Here is a 19,378-nt window from a genome sequence, read left to right on the forward strand (position 1 = left end):
GAATAGGAAGTAGCAACAGGCAATGTCCTCTGAATGGGGCATCAAGGAGAGGAGATGGGGAGGAACTTCACATCCTGAAATTGTGATGCTCTGCCCCCTTTACAGCATCCCCTTTAAGGCAGATGTGAGACGGCTCTTTCAGCATCTCCCCCTGGGAATTCCTGATGTACTAGACCTTCCACAAAGGGCTCTACACTTTTTTTCATCATTTTAACTAAGGAAATCAGACCTGACTCAGGTTCTGCCTGATCCCCAAACATCATCTCCACTTTTGAGGCTGCAGTCGCTTTCTCTGCAGAAGCCCCACTGGCAATTCTGCACTTCCAGCTTGGGAACCTTCCTCTGGAATAAGAGGAACTGGACCCACAGAATCTCTAGACTAACCGCCCTGCAGACTGTCTCAGGAAAGGGCCAACAATCAGGTCAGCTAGGGCTGCAGAGTTCCTGAGGTCTGCACGGCTACTGGGGGCTACTGGGCCAGGCCCTGTGAGTGTAGCAGGGACCCAGCAGGGAGCAGGGAGTGGGTGTTAGCAGGATCTGGGGGAGTGCAGACTGCTCTTAGCATTGGGCTTCAGCAAGAATTAGGATGTCACCAGCATAAATAGTTGGGTAGGGACTGGAAAGGTAGTTTATTAGTTAATAACACATATTGCTCTTACAGAGGACTGGATCTCAGAGCCCAGCATTTGCTTCTAGCAGCTTGCAATCACCTGTAACCATAGCTCTTCCTAGATTTAAATACTTAAAGTCCTCTTCTTGCTTCCATGAGCTCACCCACACATCTGCACGTGTCTCTACACAGACACACAGGCGTGCACGTAATTAAAAATAAATCTATGTGTTTTTAAAACGGTGTGTAAAATCCCCAATTATCTGGTTTAGCAGCTGACGGAAACAAAGTCGTTCATTTCAAGTTTTGTAGTCTGATGGGGCTCCTTCCAGGTGTAACAGTTTAAGTGCATGTGAAATATGTATTTAATAGTAACTATGCTCTCTGAAATCATCCCGGGGAGGAAGTAGAGTGTCAGGGTTGGACTTAGTAATAGCATTCAAAGAATCATAAAAATAATAATAATAATAATTAAATAAATAAATAAAATAAAAACCATAGGCAGGTTGAAACAACTTGACATGTCATCAAGCAAATGCAAAATTCTGGAGAGAGAAGTAAGGACACATCCAGGGATCTGAATTTGTTGTTTACAAAGAGCTGTGTGCTTCATACTTTGAGCTTTGGTGCTAGACTTTTTCTCGGCATTTGGTGTGGAAGCACTGCCATCTGGTGGTTTGCTTAGGTTATTGCATACAAAATGAAAACTGCAAGTCAAACAATAAAGCTGGAAATACACGTCCATGGTGCGAGTATTACTCACCATTTGGAACTAGTTTGTGGAGAGGAGTAAAGGGTAGGGAATTCTGAAAAATTGTGTGGTTTGTTCCTCTTTCGTGTGTCTACAGCTAAACTTGTCTTCCTCAAAGGAATGATCACTAAGTAATAAAAGGACAGACTCGTCAAGGGCTTGCTTCCGGCCAGCCAGGAAGGCAGGGTCTTCAAGGCTACTTACCAAGTGGATGAATCCAGCTGCAGTCAGCCACGTGCTGATAAATATGGAGAGCAGATTCACCAGCTTGATGGAATTACTGTACAAGGGGACAAAGAGGAGAGTCTCTAAGTTACAGAGAGAAGACTGGTGGGAAGTGCCTGATAGTGTTACAGCGTTCCCTTTCAGGAACAGGCAGGCCACGCTCATCAAAAGGGTGAGACACCTTGATCAGGAATGAGGGTTCCAACAGAGGAAAATCACAGGTGGACCCAGCATCAGCCCCCTCAAACTTTATTAAAACTTAACTTGTCGGTAAGACAAACTTCTTCAAATATACAAAAAAAGCAAGAAGAGTAAATAGAATTTGCAAGCCTTCACTTTTACTGACATTTCCCCCACATCTTCAGTATCTCTGTATTCTGTCTCATTCACTTCAGTGTGTTGCCTCTTTCCGCTTACATTTTTATGTTGTGTTTGAGCCACTGTTGTGGAATTCACAGTAGAACCTCTAATCATTGTAGCATCCAACTCCTCAGAGAGGACGCCCTGCAGGAGAACCATGACTCTCCTGTATCTCAGAGAAGGGATTTAACTCAGCAACGGGATCTAGCATACAATCCTTATTTGAATGCCCCCAGTTGTCCTGAGAGTTTGCTTAGTAAAGTTTCCATCATTTTCATCTCGCAGAAAAAAAAAAATCTGTCCCCTACCTCTTGTTCTCCCATTATTGGCCCAATACAGCCCCTGGAGATGCTAGTCCTTCACGTTGGACAATTCATCTATGATACCAATGTCCTCTTTCTGTCCATGTCTTTCTCTTGGATAACATATTATCTACATTCTAAGGGTTTGAATCTTGAATGTACAGCAAAAAGACAAGGATGGAGGATATGGTCTATTGGGCACTCCAGGGCTTTGCAAGGGGCCCCAACAGAGGCTGTAATCACTAGTCCTGGGTCAGCCATAGCGCTTTCCTTCACTTCCACTTATGTAACTGAAGAAAGGCATTCGTGGTCTCTGTTTGCCTGGACGAGAATGAGCAAGTGCTTCCAAAGCTGTGGGCGAAACTGGCCTTTTGAGATGTGTGGGACACCATCCTCCCAGTTTAAAACCATATGACAAGAAAACAACACACTGCCCACTCTACACATCTGGCTATCTCCAGAATCACCATTTGAAGTTCCTGCAGGTTGCTGATGCATTGTTACATGCTAAGAATTTCACTGAGCACTGGACCAAGCTCTCAGAGTTCAGTTGAAGAGAAAGAGGGAGGAGCGATAATATGAACAAATGGTGAAACTATGACGCAGATACTCAAAGGAACAGCTGACTCAAGCTAGCAGGAGTTCACTGACTCAGGGACTGACAGTAAGTGACAGCTATGTGGCTTGGGCAGTCTGTAGGACCACAGGCAGTGGGACCAGGATTTATTTCTAGTGGCTTTTTGGAGCCCATTCCCTATGGAAGGATATCTTTCTCAGCCTAGATACAGGGGGGAGGGCCTTGGTCTTGCCTTTCTCTCTGAGGAGTAGATAGGGGGGGAGGAAGTGGAGGGAGCAGGAGGAGGAGAGGGAGTGGGAACTGGGATTGATATGTAAAACGTGAAAAGATAGTTCTAAGAAGGAAGGAAGGGAGGGAGGGAGGGGAAGAGAGAGAGAAAGAAAGAAAAGTGAAGAGAAGGGAAGGAAAGGAAATAAAAGGAAAGGAAAAGAAAGGAAAGGAATAAAAAGAAAAAGGAAGTGGGACACCTCCTCCCCCACCCCTCCAAAAAGAACTTCACTGAGTCCTTTGGGTCTTCTGAATTTCACCCTTTACTCTAACGCAGGGGGTAGGCGATGACTCTATTGCCACTCACTACCTAGGAAACTGAGGTTTAGGGAGCTTATTTAGGTTGCTTGGGAATCATAATTAGTAAGTGATAAGTAACTTGGGAAATCAGTATGGGAAGCCATGGGGCCTTCTTTTCAGTTACCCTGTGGTTTGCTTGTCACCCCTTCCTAAAAACATATATCTCCCCACAGCCCCTGACCTGGGAGACCAGGGTATCAAGGGCTTCTCCTGTTACTAGGTAGTCCAAAGAAATGCTGCCAATAAAAGCCTCGGCCAGCAGATAGATCTATCAGACATATTTTTCAGGAACTACATGTTCTAGTTCTTCTCAGATACAAGCTTTCTTTTTTTTTTTTTTTTTTTTTTTTTTTTTTTTTTTTTTGGTTTTTCGAGACAGGGTTTCTCTGTGGTTTTGGAGCCTGTCCTGGAACTAGCTCTTCTAGAACAGGCTGGTCTCGAACTCACAGAGATCCGCCTGCCTCTGCCTCCCGAGTGCTGGGATTAAAGGCGTGCGCCACCACTGCCCGGCTCAGATACAAGCTTTAAACAACCTACCCTAGAGGAGTCCTCCTAAAAACAAGCCCCAAAAAGATGGAGAGAGAGGCAGAAGCCCCGGAGGGAGCTAAAGGCCTACGTGCAGCTTTGCCTGAAGTCAGCCATTCCCTCTCGGACCCAATCATTCTGAAGGTGGATTCTGGTACTTGCCTATACACAACAGAAATGGTTTACATCCAGAATATTCTCTGGGAGCGTCCTAATTGGCCAGGCTTGTCTACTGTGTGGCCTGCGGTAGTTAGCTCTGTGGCTCTAGATGCTGTGGTTTGGTCAGCACTCTCTAGGGCAAACATGCCTGTGCTAAATCCTGACCTTCAAACCTTTTCCAGTCACCTCAGTGGGCCATGCTATCCTTTGCCTCTCTCAAAGTCAGTGTTGCGGCTGAGAACAGAATTACCAGCTAACAAAAGAATGTGTTCACCAATTTCCATCCAAGCCTTTCTCTGCAGCTGGGACATACTGGGATCCCTGCCTCTTTGCTACATGGAGCAGCTGACTAGGCTGGAGGTTCTCTTCACTGGCTCCCAGGTCCTTGATCAGAGGAGTAGTTCCACAAGTCAGAGATCAGCAGGGTGAAAATAAAACAAATCAAGTCAGGGGTCTGCCAACTGAGCGCCAGGCAAGCCTGCAGCTCACTCTGTTTCATTAGCCAGGTTATTTCTATGTCCTGTTCTCTGCAAGCTCCTCAATGGAGAACCAAAGCAGGGCGACCCATCTCCTTGTCTCTACTTTGCAAGGCCCCTATGATGGTACCAGATATCAAAGAGGAAGAGGGAGGGAGAACGGGTAGCAAAGGGGAGCTATGTACTGCTCTCACTTTTCCCAAGGAGAATTCAACGCCTAATTGAGTCACTCACACACTTCCAGTTCCTCAGGGCCTAAAAAGTACTGTACCATCATCAACAACTGTGTGAGGTCCTTTCAAGATATTAAATCTATTGATGTCTCTGAGTCTCTTGGTGCTTTGGGGAAATGGCCTAAATATGGCGATTATTAATCTCTAAATGATTGTCCCAGGGATATTAATGGTGCTTAAGGGAGCTCTCGCTTTTGCAGAGCATTTAATCACTGCTGCTGAGACAGACCAGGTTCATTGCTGATGTCTGATTATTTGTATGACTTCAGCATCATCACAGATTGCTTGCATGAGGAAATGGACTTGCAAACCTAGCTATGACTATGTTAGTATCTGAATGCTACGTGCAAAAACATGTAACATGAACCCTCAGTGGATTTCCTCTGTCCTCTTTGATGTGGACTTTGCCATCTGAAAGAGGACCGTTTAGGAGGCAGGGGCTGCCAAGAGAATGCTGTGCATTTGCGGCAAAGGAGCTATTGGAGATGGCTATGTGTGACCTTCATGGCCAAGCTCAGAGGCCTGGATAAAACATGAAAGCAGCAATCACTAGAGCGCCTCTGACCAGGCAAAATCTAGTTCCTTGTCTGTAAGGAAAAATAGTGATCCTATCGTGAAAAACCTGGCCCCTCTTTTAAAAATCTGTGTTTCCACAGAAACTTCTGAATCCCTACCCATCAATTCTCAGTGACTGTTCTAATTTGGTGTATCCCTTAGTTACTTTCCTATTGCTGTGATAAGGCACCATGACTAAGGCAACTTATAGGGGAAAAAACAAAACGTTTATCGGGGCAAGTCCATAGTCATCATGACTGGGAGCATGGCGGCAGAAGAGCAGACATGGTCCTGGAGCAGAAGAGAGGGGCTTACATCCTTACCTGCATACTGGAGGCAGAGAGAGCTCATAGGGAATGGAGTTTCAAAGAGAGGGGCTTACATCCTTACCTGCATACTGGAGGCAGAGAGAGCTCATAGGGAATGGAGTTTCAAAAGCCCACCACCAGAGGTACCGCTCTTTCAAAATGGCCACACCTCCTAATTCTTCCCAAGTACTTTCACCAAATTGGGACCAAGCATACATATGAGCCTCTAGGAGCCAGTAGGAAATGTCTCCCAAGGGCTTCCCTGTTACGAGGATTTGGTCTCCCACAGGTGGTACTATTTTGGGAGGGTCTAAAGCTTTAGGAGATGGGGCTTAGATGGAGAAAGTAGGTTAGAAGGAATGTATTCCTGGTGGCTATATCTTGTCTCTAATGCATCTCTTATTTTCTAAGTTATGAGGTGACCACCTTTGCTTTCTCAGGACGCTCTACCTCGCCACCATGTTGGAGCAACAAAGCCAGCTGACCATAGACCTAAAACCTCTGAAACTCTGAGCCCAAATCATTCTTTGCTCCTTGAAGTTGTTCTCTTGGGAACTTTGGCATGGTGATGAAAGTCTGATTGCCACCAGACACTAGTCATCCGCACGAATGTGTGAAGGTGAACCAGTGTGCAAGCAGAACTCTGGTAGATCAGTGACCTTTCCCAGGACTCGTGGGTGCTTGGCAAGAGAGCCTAACTCCTAAAATCAGAGCAGTAAGGTCAAAGACACCTCACCCCTACCCTTACAGAACACAACACATATCTGGTTAACTCCAAATATGCCAGGCACTTTGCACCAGCAAGCATGAATCTGCCCTGCCCCTGTCTTCCACTGTGTTTCCTGCTTGAAAGAGCAGCCAGGAGCCAACAGCCTTGTTTCTTTTCACTGCAAAGTGCCCCAAACGGGAGAGCTGACTGGATGATACTGCACTGAGATGAATCAACTTGGAGACACAAAATAGAGCAAAATCAGCCGGTCAGTCTGTCCTTAGTTATCTCTACACTAGTCTCCCCTTGTCCACCTGACCTGCTGGAGGCTACGTCCTCACAGCCCTTCCCTGGGCTACTGTTCCTTTCTGACCTTCAGATTTTTGAAGTCTTAGACACCTCAAACCGATTCTATACAGTGAGTGAAAGCATGGGTTTTTAGAATGGTAAGTGTCCACGTTTTCTCTTCCAATTAAAAGCCTTCAACATCTCTGTCTTGCTCTCCAAACAACCCCTCAGTCTAAGTGACATCAGGGTATGACTTCAACCTCATACCCTTCGGAACTGCCATCGCAAATATCCTGCTTCATAGACAGCCTTGGAGACGTTTCTGAGGTCATACATGTAAGACAATTGATTTTACTAATGCTCCGCAGGTGTTTTGTTTAGGTATCTGGTGGTGGCTGTGCACAGAGGCTACATAGGAGATAGAACTGGCCGAGAGCAATGGCTGACACTGCACAGCACAGGGTGTAGAGTGTTTTACTTCACCCTGGACACTCTTCCATAAAATGGCACCAATATTCACAGGGAGCACATGTTACTTAAACAATTAGAGGAAGCAATAAAGCAATTTGAAAAAAAAAAGCCCATACTAGATAAGCCATGTTTTAACAAACATTGTTGACCATGTTCAGTGATATGTGGGATTTTACCCCTTAAACAGGTTGTACTTGGCGCTCATGGCAGAGCAAATGACCCAGCACTGAAAGTTGCCCATGAATGCCATCAGTTTGCAAGGACAACTGAGGATTGTCCCAAACCTCACACAAATGGCCCAGCATCTCTTGTCTGCCTAAAATAGGCCATGCCAGGATTAACTTACAGCTTGGCACTCATCCTGACTCTGGCTATCCAGTGTTCCCCGTCTGTCCCCCTGTTCACTCTGGTCCCTTCCGCTGACCTCTTCATTCTTCACCCTTCCCCTTCCACACTTATTTCTGTGTCCTACTTACTTCAATTCTGAGCTGAATGAAGCAATGGAAGAACAGGAAACAAAGCCATGCTCTTCAAAGTGCTGTTTCGTCACCTTTGTAAAGACTCCCTCCTGACCTAACACCACCACGGGTCAGCAGGGGTCACCACTAGAGAAGCTTCCCCACCACTGAGAAAACGCCAGGGTGTACAGAACCCACAAGAGACCTGCCCAAGGCCAAGGCCCTAGTCAGGGCTTCATTTCTTGTCCAGAGCCTTGAGAAAGAGACTTGGAGTGACTGTAGGGGGAAGCAGGGCATAGCTGAGCACTCGAAAAGACGGTGCCACAACCTGTCTAAACTTTCTGTAGCTGAAGGAAGTGTTTCTCTGGGCCCAGAGACTAGGCTTTGGCTTCCCTACCCGAGCTCACCCTCCTCGTCTCAACCATAGAATGTTCGGGAGCATGGACTAGTTCAAAGGTCCCACAGGGCTCCTGTTCTCTCAGTGTGTGCTTTCTAAAGATATCTTGATTGAACTCAGGCCATCTTCCCTACCCTTCTGTGACCATCCTCCAGCCCCAGGAGAATGACAGAGACCTAATTTTTTTTTTTAAGGTTTCCATCTTCACTTGAACAGACCCTGCCTGCTGCATTAGTCCTCCCAGGCCAAGTGCAATAACCTTCTGTGCCTCCCAGATCCAGGCTGCTTCTGTTTTAACCCTGACCACTCTGACAGGAAATCTGATTCTGAGTTTCCCCACCCATGAGGCCTCTCACTGGGGCACTCAACATACACACACTTTTACATACATAGACACTTGCTTTAGACCCGGGGCCTCGCACAGCCTGGTTGTAACTGCAAACAAAAGGAACCCAGGACATCTGCGCTGTGGGGTTCTAAAGAAAGGGTGCCTGAGAATAAGAATTTCTTATATGAGAAGTGGGGAGGTCCTGAGAGAATGCCATTTGAGGGCGAGGATTGCAAGCACCCAATTGCTGCTATCGGCTGGAAAACCATTGCCTCTGAGAAGCACACTCCCCTCTTCCTCCAGCCAGCAGCTTTCCCCCTCTCCCTCCTTCACTTAGAAAAGGAAGCACCACCGTGACTGCAGAGCTAGGAAGAGGCTCTTCTCCAGGGGCAGCCAGATCTGACTTCTGAATCTAAACAAAGGCTGCTTCACTGAGAAGCAGGAATGGGTGAGTGCCCTTGCACAAGGTTGGTCAAAGATGCCCAGAGGGCAGGCACATCACGATGAGGCCGAAAGGCTGTGCACACATGTGAGGAGGGCGAGAACGCTATTCTAGTTGCATTATCGCTCAGGAGACTGGAATCTTCCTAGAAACCCAATATCATGGGGAAAAAGTCTCATTAATTGATGAGGTAAAAGACAAATAGGAGAGCTGAGAGCCTGTGGGAGCCTGTGAATGGCTCCATTATAACAAACCCCATGTCTACACCTGCTCCATAAATTTTAAGGACAAGGCCCCAGACTTGGCATTGCACACTCACCAACTCTCCCCGGGGTTAAACAAAAAATCAGCCTTGTGACACAATTCAGTACATGTTAATACAAGGCACGCTAAATTCGTGATGTTATATGTTAATACAAGGCACACTAGATTTGTTTTTTGTTGTTGTTGTTGTTTGTTTTTGTTTGAGACAAAGTCTCACTGTGTGGCCCTTACTGGCCTGGAACTCACTATATAGACGTAGGTGGCCTCAAATTCACAGAGCTCTACCTGTTTCTGACTCCCTAGTACTAGAATTAAGGGGCCTAGAAAGATATGCTACCTTTGTTAACTGTTTCTATTTCAAAAACAATATAAGCATAAACGATAAAACTTTAAGGTAAAAACTTAAGGCTACTATTGCTCAAAGGAAATGTAAAAAATTACTATCTATGAACGATATTATAAAGCAAAAAAACAGAGAAGTCATAAATCTTTACCTCAGAAGATAAAACATAAAGGGATAGGGCACACCTTAAGAGAGCTCCGTGGCTCTTTTACATTTTGACCATCTATAAAGAGTGAATCTTTATCTCTTATTCATACAGATGAATAGTTGGAAGGAGTAATCTGCAATTAAAATAAGGACCAAAAACAAAATAAAGGCACACTTGTTGAACATATCAGATTCTAGAAGCCAGGCTCCACATTTCATGACTAAAAAAAGTCAACGCAGAGTCCCAAGCCTCAAATGGCATGTCCATTAATTATACATGACAAAATACAGAAGTGTCCTGCTTCCTGTCACTCATCAGACACATTAGAGCCAACCAAAGAGGAAATGGGACATCAGAAGGGGTCTTCTTAAAATGTAATGTCCTAGTAGAGAAATCTGTGAGCAGCACTCAGTCCCCACTAGAGTGCCCCTAACCCTTTTATTAGTGTGTTCACCAGTGCAGCCCGGGGTTCAGGCCTGCTCTGGGCACTGATAAGGCACCAGGCAGGGTGTTCCCTAGGGGATTTCCGCTCCTGTCCTAGCCATGTTTTTCAGACCATTATGTGGTCAGCAGATGCAACCATGGTACATTGCCTAGAGGTGTTTAGGGTTCCCCCACAAGGCAGTCTGCAGAGCACATCCCAAGGGTTCCATAGATATAAAGTGAAACAGCTCAAATAAACTTAGGAATGAAATGATTTTCTGTTTGCCCTATGAGGTTTGTGATTGCCTGTCAAGGAGCATTGCTTCTCTTCCCTTTATGGCCAAGTTTAGTTTCTTGTTTAGTAGTAACTAAAAGGCATTTAGGATCTGGCAGCATGGACTTCCCAATCAATGAGCAAATCCATCCCTCATCCTCCATGCACCTCTCCCATGAGCTTCTGTTGCAACCTCACTTGGTGCCCAGATACCAGTCATGTGACCTTGCCATACTCAATCTTCCTCCCAGGGACATAACCACACCTCCCCTTTTCTCTTATTTCTCCAAGGCCTTGCAGAAGAGAAAAAGGCAAGCCCTACCACAGTAGGCTAACTCTCCAGCTAGTTCTTCCTGTGAATAACACAACTCTATCCTTTTAACAAGATCATAGCAAATATACTTGATATTTACAACCTGGCCCTCGGGAACCAGACGGGGGGAAAACCATCTTACCTTGTCTTAAGGATATTCAGAAACTGCAAAATTTCTGAAAACTGTATCAGTCTGAGAGCTCTTAAAAATCTCAAGCCTGGAAAGAGAAACAAGACAGAGGTGTTATTCTCAGTGCTTGGCTGTCATGCTCCCAGCCGCTGTCTGAGTGGCTGTCACTCATGTCTGCTCAAAGGGCTGCGGGGGCCTTGAGAAGATGAATGCTCCAGTACCTTGGGACGGCTGCTTCATTTTGATTCTCCACTGGCTTAGTCTTAGCTGGTAAATGGGCTTTCTTGTTAAAGGTGAGCTATTTGAAAGCACGTTTAAGGGAGAAGCTAGATGAGAGGGCCCGTGTTAAGGGGGATTGTCTCCCCTGGTGAGTTCCATTGTAAAGTCCCATTTCTGAGCTACCCAGTGATCTGGCAGAATTTGGGTTTCTGAAAAATACTTGGAAATGTGCTCATTCAGGATAACCTTGTGCTTAAGAGCAGATTACGAATAAATCGGATCATCTTATGTCTTTGATGGCTTTTTTCTAATCTTTATTTTCAACCTAGATAAAAGAAAGACTCTGGCCCAGAGAGCTACAAATGTTCTATAAAATTGGTTATTTTCTCTCAATTAGAAACAAAATAAAAGAGAAAAACAAACACAGATGAGTGAGCTACCACACTTTACAACTTCAGGATTCAAAACTAACAGTTCTATTTTCACTGATGTCAACGACTTTTGTATCTGTAGCCTCTCTTAATCGAAGAGTTACAGCTTCTAAGTGGGGAGGGACAATAATCAATGAGTCATTTTAGGTTTTGTTTTTCAGAAACAGGGTGTCATGTGGTCAGGCTGGCCACAAAATCACTCTATAGTAAAGACTAGCCTTCAACTCCTGACCCTCAAGCCTTTACCTCCCAAGTGCTGGGATTGCAGAGATGCTCCACCACACCCAGTTTTTTCTTTAGTCTTGTCTCCCTTCAAGGATCACTCTGTCTAATTCAAAGCCATGAGATAGAAAATATTCTGAATCACCAGGGAAGTGGTAGTGCATACCTTTAATCCCAGCACTCAGGAGGCAGAGACAGGCAGATCTCTGTGAGTTCGAGGCCAGTCTTGTCTACAGAGAAAGTTCCCTGATAATCAGGGCTACACAAAGAAACCCTGTCTCAAAAGACAAAAACAAAAAAAAAAAATTCCAAATCAACCAGAGACCTTATGGAGAACTATTGCCAAATGCCATGAGCAAGCATTGGGGTGCTCGCTCCCCAGGGATTTCCTCTTCCCTCAGCGCAGGTGTGACACTGCATGATTAGGGTGAGAAGTTATTCTGCTCCCCTCAAGGCGGGCAGGGAAGGAAGTCTAATCTGCACGGTGAGATGACACCAGTCACGAGATCCACTAGAGACCTCTGCCCCAGAGTGAAGCCAGAGTACCTTCCCCTTGAAGAAAAGGTGCCTAACTGGAACACTGCAGAACTGTTTCAATAATATGTAAAAATCAACCTATGGCCCAGAGGTGGGCATGCCCAACTCACAAAGGAAGTAGGAGGAAATACTGATGGCTCAAAGGGAGCGTTTCTCACCTGAGAAGAATCCCACTTTGCGAGCAAGAGATGATGTTCAGAGTATGTTCCTACATCGCTAAAGAATATTAATGTAGTTATTATTCTAACCAGAGAGGCAGACCTGCGAATGGAGGGAGGGGATGTGAAAGAGACCTAGGTTACTGAGAATCCAGTCTTACCAAACTGATGGAAAGCTGGATAACACTGCTGAGCCGAATCTACAAAGGCGCTGCCTCAAATGCGGAAAAAACAAGGGAAAGAGAAACACAACGCAAGCAAAGAGCAATAAAGAGGAGGTCGCAGAGACGCAAAGGAGGAATAAAATACAAGGCGACGAAGGGGAGATCACAGAGACCTGATGGAGGAATAAAAGGAAAACACAGAAAACTCCATGATCAGAAGCAGGAACAGAAATTAGCAGAAAAGAACTATCTAGAAATTAAAAAAAAATGATTTCAGATGAAAAGAATTAAGATGTATCTGCCTTTTCTTTGTTTTCTAGTTTTAAGTATAATAATGACTTAAACACTGAATCTAAAGCATCAGTGTTATGGTAGGTATTAAAGCAGGAAGTGTTAAATGCTAATATTTGAATGGTAAGTATTCCTCTAAAGTTGGCTTGGTCCTTGGCTGGGGCAGCAGTAGAAAGTGATGGAACCCTTAACAGATAGGGTCCTATGGATGTAAGCCAGGACACTGGGAGAATGTTCTGGAAGGAGATGTTGGGACCCCCACTCCTTTCCTGTCTTTTCCATTCCCAGCTTCCCTGAAGTGAGAAGCTCCATTCTACCACACACTATTCCCCATGGCACGGAGTCTGAAGCAACAGTGCCAAACTACCGTTTCCAGAAAGCTCCAAGATTGCCAGCCAAAATCCACCTATCCTATGGCTCAGTTGTTTGTCTCAGCTGTTCTGATACAGAGGAAAAGCTAACACACGTGACACTTGGGCAACACTCAGAATTTTTTGACACTGTTTGATTTAAGGTTTTGATGATTCAAGGAGCTCAGAAAGACTAAAATCCAGAGCAATCTTTGTCGATTTTTTCAGACTGTGCAAATCAGTCCATCAGTCAATCAGTTACTCACTCACTCAACCAATCAATCAATCAATCAACCAATCAAAGTCATTAAATCAGGTCAGAGGTCAGGACCATAGAGTACGGTTTCAGACTTCAGACTATCAAGAGACCTTATGGTGACATGTCATAAAGTGACAGGCAGAGAGCTTGAAGTAGCCAGCTAGGGTAGACTCACTAGCAATGTGACAGCTATTCCTGAGTTAGCTACACACATGCTCTTGTCCTTGTGTTTGTGTGCACAGACTGGAGTGTGTATGTAGATACATATGTATGATTTATGGAACCAAAAATAGAATAGCACTTCCTGAAAGTTTGAACAGAATTTATTTTTTATTTTAAAAGGCTGGGGTTTGCAGACTGACACACTCTAATGACTTACAAACATATAATACAATAAAGGATTTTCTTCAGTGGAGGTGGGTGAATATGGAGCTGGGAATAAGAGGAATGAAGGGGCATAAAGCCCACACAGATCACGGCTAGCTTTAGCTGTCAACCTGACACAAATGTGGAGTCATTTGGGAAGAGAACTCAGCTGAAGAAATGAAATGCTCAGATCGGAGTGGCCAGTAGCCATGTCTATAAGGCATTCTTTTAACTGTGGATTGATGTAGGAAAGACCAGCCCACTGCGGGCAGGACCATCCCTAGGCAGGTGGCCCCGGGCTGTATAAGAAAGTAGCATTCCTCTATGGTTACTGCTGTAACTTTGAGTTCCTGCCTTGGCTTCCCTGGATGATGGATTATAAAATGTACACGCTTTCTTTTAAGTTTCTTTTGGTTGTGGTGTTTATGACAACAACAGAAAGCAAACTAGGGCAGCTTCCAACTTTGTGTGAGAAGCCGACTCGGCTAGCTGAGTGTCTCCCTCACAGGAGCTACCCAGAAGACAGTGCCTGGCCAATAGAGTCTGTGCATAAAAAGCAGACACTTAGCTCTCAAGGAAGTTTTCTTGGAATGAAGAATACTGGAGGGCATCTGCCTGTGGAAGGAGGTCCAGTACTGTGAGCCTAAGATTCATAGGAGCTGAAGAGAAAAGGGCTTGTTTCTTTAATGACCTCTAGAGGTCACTGCCTTAGCATCAAGGCTCACTAACAAAAGAGAAAAAGGCCAATGTGGGATAAAAATGCGCGCGCGCGTGCACAAACACACACACACACACTGCCATTTGTAACTCAGTAAAATAATCACTTCGAAAATAATGTAAAATTATATTGCTGATCACCTACTTTAATTATGTCCTACACATGAAAAGCTGTGTCTTTTAAAATCTATACAACAGGCCTGGAGAGATGGCTCAGTGGTTAAGAGCACTGTCTGCTCTTCCAGAGGTCCTGAGTTCAATTCCCAGCAACCACATGGTGGCTCCAAACCATCTGTAATGAGATCTGGCGCCCTCCTCTGGCATGTGGGTATACATGGAGGCAGAAAGTTGTATACATAATAAATAAATAAATCTTTAAAAAAAATAAAAATAAATAAATAAAATCTATACAACAGAATAAAATAGCTAAGGATGATACTATAGCTATATTATATATATGTTATACATTATATATATTATATATATTATACATTATATATATATTATATATATATGTTATACATTATCCGTACATGTTTAAGCAACAGGACCAGATTTCACACCCAAATATGTCGAACTGCACCCAAACCCCAGACTTGTACCCATTGCCTTGCTCAAAAGACCATTCCAGTTCCAAACTGGACTCAAGGAATCTGTATCAGTTTTCTACCATTGTGGCAAAATGTCATGGAATTTTTATACAGGAAAATTTTATACATGGATCTTATACAGAAAAGGCTCGTTTTGGCTTATTCTGGCTCAGTTTCAGAGGTCTGGTTCTTGGTGTGTGTGGTAGAGAAAGGTCATTCAGATTCCTCTGTGTGTATGGTAGTATGTGGATGCACAAGTCTACGGAAGTCAAAGGTGGATCAACATGTTAGTTCAGTTTAGTGACTCAATGTTGCTGTGAATAACATGTAAACAAGCAGGAATGGCTTTATTGGTGTGAAACTCTGTTAGTATAAGTAGACCAGGGGGATTAGTTGGCTACACCTGCTTTGGAGGCGTCCTAGTGTAATCCAGGCAGAAAAGGATCCCCCGGACTTTTAGGTGCTCACACTCAGAACTGAAACACTGCGCACGCAGAACAAGCTCTCAGGTGAGGTAGGGCTGTGGCTCAGAAGACCACATGGAGGCAGCAGCATGCAGGACAGCAGTTCCTGCACCAGCCTGCTACATCTGCAAGGTGAAGACTGAAAGCCAGGGCTGAGCATGCTCCACAGCCAGATACCCCAACTTAGTAAAGATAGTTTGGGCATAGAATGTTTTAAAGTTCAGCTTCTAACATGCAACCATGTTTGGGAGCGTCGGGTTTAGGGCACCTTTTCATTTTAATCCTTAATTTATCATTCCATGTTGATAGATTTATTTATGCTGCCTAAAGACACATGTTTTATTTTGACATCCCCCCCACATCAAACTCCCCTATATTCGAGAACTTGCTGGGTAGTTTTAAAAGCCTTCCAGCACATTACCTGTATATGCAAGCTCAATTTTGAGGAACATGCTATTTAGCTGCCAGTTGAGAAGAAATAAACACTGTAATATACTATTACTGATAGCATAGAGCATTCAGCATTCAGCAAAGGTGGGGTGGGGCATAGTCTTAGCAGCACGGATAGCATTTATTGTTTCATGTTTATGGTTAAATATCAGTAAAGCAATATGGATTAATAGTGATAAAAACTCTGAGTCATTTTATGAAAGCAAATTAAAGCAAAAAAAAGCAAACAAACAAAATCAAACCTACAATGTATACCCATGAAACTGGAAAACTCACTAGTGGGGCTGGCTCTAAACATAACAAGCTTTGAAAATTTAGATTAACAAAGGAAATCATTATAGGCGAATAATTGAGAAGTAAATTGAAAAATATATATGACTGCTTCCCAATAAAAGATCCTGTATCCATTTAATTTGTTTGTTTTATTTAAAAATACATTTCTTGCAATAGATGCAAGAAAGCAAAGGACAGATCCCCTCACAGTTCTCAGGAGAAATTACTTTTGACCAAGTAATATAGATACTGAGCTGACTGGAAGAAAAATAATTCCAGAAGAAATGGGATATAAGAAGCGCTGTAAGAGAAAACATAAAAGCAACTGATTGTCTGTGGAATGAGTTTTTCTTTAAAAAAATAATAAATAACAGTAATCTAAAGTTAGAATCTTTAGGACTAAATGGAAAATGATGTAAGAAAGGGAGAAGCCAGAAGAACACAGAAAGAGGTGCCAACATTTGTGTCCTTCTCCACAGGAAGGCGCCGTGGGATACAAGTCTAACTGCACACAGAGTCACACTCAGTACTCGATAACTGGGATGCATGTCTACCTGCACACAGAGTCACACTCAGTACTCGATAACTGGGATGCATGTCTACCTGCACACAGAGTCACACTCAGTACTCGATAGCTGGGATGCATGTCTAGCTGCACAGAGTCACACTCAGTACTCAATAACTGGGATGCATGTCTACCTGCACACAGAGTCACACTCAGTACTCGATAACTGGGATGCATGTCTACCTGCACACAGAGTCACACTCAGTACTCAATAACTGGGATGCATGTCTAGCTGCACAGAGTCACACTCAGTACTCGATAACTGGGATGCATGTCTAGCTGCACACAGAGTCACACTCAGTACTCGATAACTGGGATGCATGTCTAGCTGCACACAGAGTCACACTCAGTACTCGATAACTGGGATGCATGTCTAGCTGCACACAGAGTCACACTCAGTACTCGATAACTGGGATGCATGTCTAGCTGCACACAGAGTCACACTCAGTACTCAATAACTGGGATGCATGTCTACCTGCACACAGAGTCACACTCAGTACTCGATAACTGGGATGCATGTCTAGCTGCACACAGAGTCACACTCAGTACTCGATAACTGGGATGCATGTCTAGCTGCACACAGAGTCACACTCAGTACTCGATAACTGGGATGCATGTCTACCTGCACACAGAGTCACACTCAGTACTCGATAGCTGGGATGCATGTCTACCTGCACACAGAGTCACACTCAGTACTCGATAACTGGGATGCATGTCTACCTGCACACAGAGTCACACTCAGTACTCGATAACTGGGATGCATGTCTACCTGCACACAGAGTCACACTCAGTACTCGATAAGTTGGGATACACATCTAAATTTTAAAAACTTTATAAATGTATGCCCTGGCAATGCTGAAGCCTGTATGGGCATCCCGTATATGACAGTTCTGTTGAACTTGTCCACATCGGGTTTCATGGTCTAAGCTGATGAGGACGACTGCTCAGGTTTCTTCCTCAAGAGGGCACCAGATCTCACTACAGATGGTTGTGAGCCACCATGTGGTTGCTGGGAATTCAACACAGGACCTTTGGAAGAGCAGGCAGTGCTTTAACCACTGAGAGATCTCTCCAGCTGGAGACACATGTGTACCTGCACACTAATCGCTCTCTACTCAATATTCTGGGATACATGCCTGCCTGCACACGTATTCACACTAAATACTCCACAAACTCTTCTTAATAACAACCATTTAACAATTACTAATACGGTTCACATTATTTGGATAGAAAGAAATCTCACTAAATTCATCTAAGTTAGATTTACCACAAAAAAATGAAAAAAATAAGAAAAGAATAAGAAAATGAATAAACAGAGATGGACTTTGTGGCATATACCTTTAAGACCAGCACTTGGGAGGCAGAAGCAGGCAACTCTCTGTGAGAAAGAGGACAGTCTTGTCTATATAGGCATTCTAGGCCAATGGGGCTACACAGTGATTTCTAGCCTCAAAAAGCAAGGAAAGAAAAGAAAAAGAGAGAAAAGAAAGAAGGAAGGAAGGAAGGAAGGAAGGAAGGAAGGAAGGAAGGAAGGAAGGAAGGAGAGAAGATTAAGAGGGAGAAAAGAAGACAACAAGATGAGTCGAGAAGAGCAATACTCTTCTATAAGAATTTAGTAGGTGATAAAGAAGTAATCACAAATCAAGCACGAGACTAATTCTCAGAATAACTGGTTGGCAGTAGGAAAGAAATTCAGTCATTTCATATCAAAATTTAAAACAACTCAAGATGAATTAAAAACCAAATGGAAATAATGACACACAGAAAACTAAAAGAAATGTACTTGTGTCCTTACTAGACTGTCTAAAACAGAGGTGAAAAGAATCAGGAGAGTTCTGAAATATCAGGTTCACAACTATGAAATCAGATCAAATCAAAGATTCCCAGCTGAAAATAATACAATACTAAAAATGGTGCAACAGGACTCATTTCTGAACTAGGGATGCGGTTCACTGGTAGGACACACCCTTCATATGAGCAGGGCTCTCAGCTAAATCCCTAGACCTCAAACAGATGCTTTAAAAAAAAAAGAAATTTATTTGGATGTCAAAAGCATACTATACCCAAAATATGGAAACAGAAAATCATAGAATAGGAAATTAAACTAGGAAAGAGCCATTTGAATCGATTATGTTTGTTGAAGTGAAAGAAATTGTATCTCATGCAAAACTCAATTCAAAACAGACCACACACTATCATGTAGAGTCAAGATAAGAACCACCATGTTCCAATGCAATTGGATTTTAATGGACACATGCACAATGAAACACAATGTAGGCAAAGAGGAAGAATAAAGGCTTGTTAGCAACAACTTGGATGAACTGGGAGGTTGAGATGTTACAAGAGAGTCAGACGAGGGAGATAAATACAAATACTACCTGTTCTCAATGATGCACTGAACCCGAAAAAGTCAATCTCATAGAACTAGAAACTAGACGGATGGTTCCCGGGGGCTGGAGCAGCTGACAGAGAGGCAACGGGTATGGCTGCAGCTCTCCATTGTAAAAGTTCAGCTCGGCAAGAAGAATCAGCTCAACAGACAAACTATGCAGTATGCTGACTGTGATCAGTAAGTGTACTGTGCAGATGCTTTTGAAAGGTTAAAGAATAAAAGGATTGGGAATTACATAAAACGCAGCAAGCGCTGTAGTTATTACACATCACAATCAACAATATATTTGAGTTT

At 43.8% G+C, this 19,378-nt stretch overlaps 1 protein-coding gene across 19 annotated transcripts in view; it reads right to left on the bottom strand.

Moving 5' to 3' along the window:
* The window catches only part of Kcnma1 (potassium calcium-activated channel subfamily M alpha 1), a 719,966-nt gene that overhangs the window by 231,910 nt on the left and 468,678 nt on the right, over window positions 1-19,378 (bottom strand). For all 19 annotated transcript variants that reach the window (XR_012907918.1, XM_075949389.1, XM_075949388.1 and 16 more), the window contains exons 6-7: window positions 10,649-10,724; window positions 1,566-1,641 (exon numbers count right to left, since the gene is read on the bottom strand). Coding sequence is in view for 18 of the 19 variants with exons in the window: in XM_075949389.1 (XP_075805504.1) it covers window positions 1,566-1,641; window positions 10,649-10,724 (152 nt within the window). In the remaining variant the exon portion in view is untranslated. The remainder of the gene's footprint in view (window positions 1-1,565; window positions 1,642-10,648; window positions 10,725-19,378) is intronic.

The sequence above is a fragment of the Microtus pennsylvanicus genome, chromosome 15, assembly GCF_037038515.1.
Source record: "Microtus pennsylvanicus isolate mMicPen1 chromosome 15, mMicPen1.hap1, whole genome shotgun sequence".
In the NCBI taxonomy this organism is placed as follows: Eukaryota; Metazoa; Chordata; class Mammalia; order Rodentia; family Cricetidae; genus Microtus; species Microtus pennsylvanicus.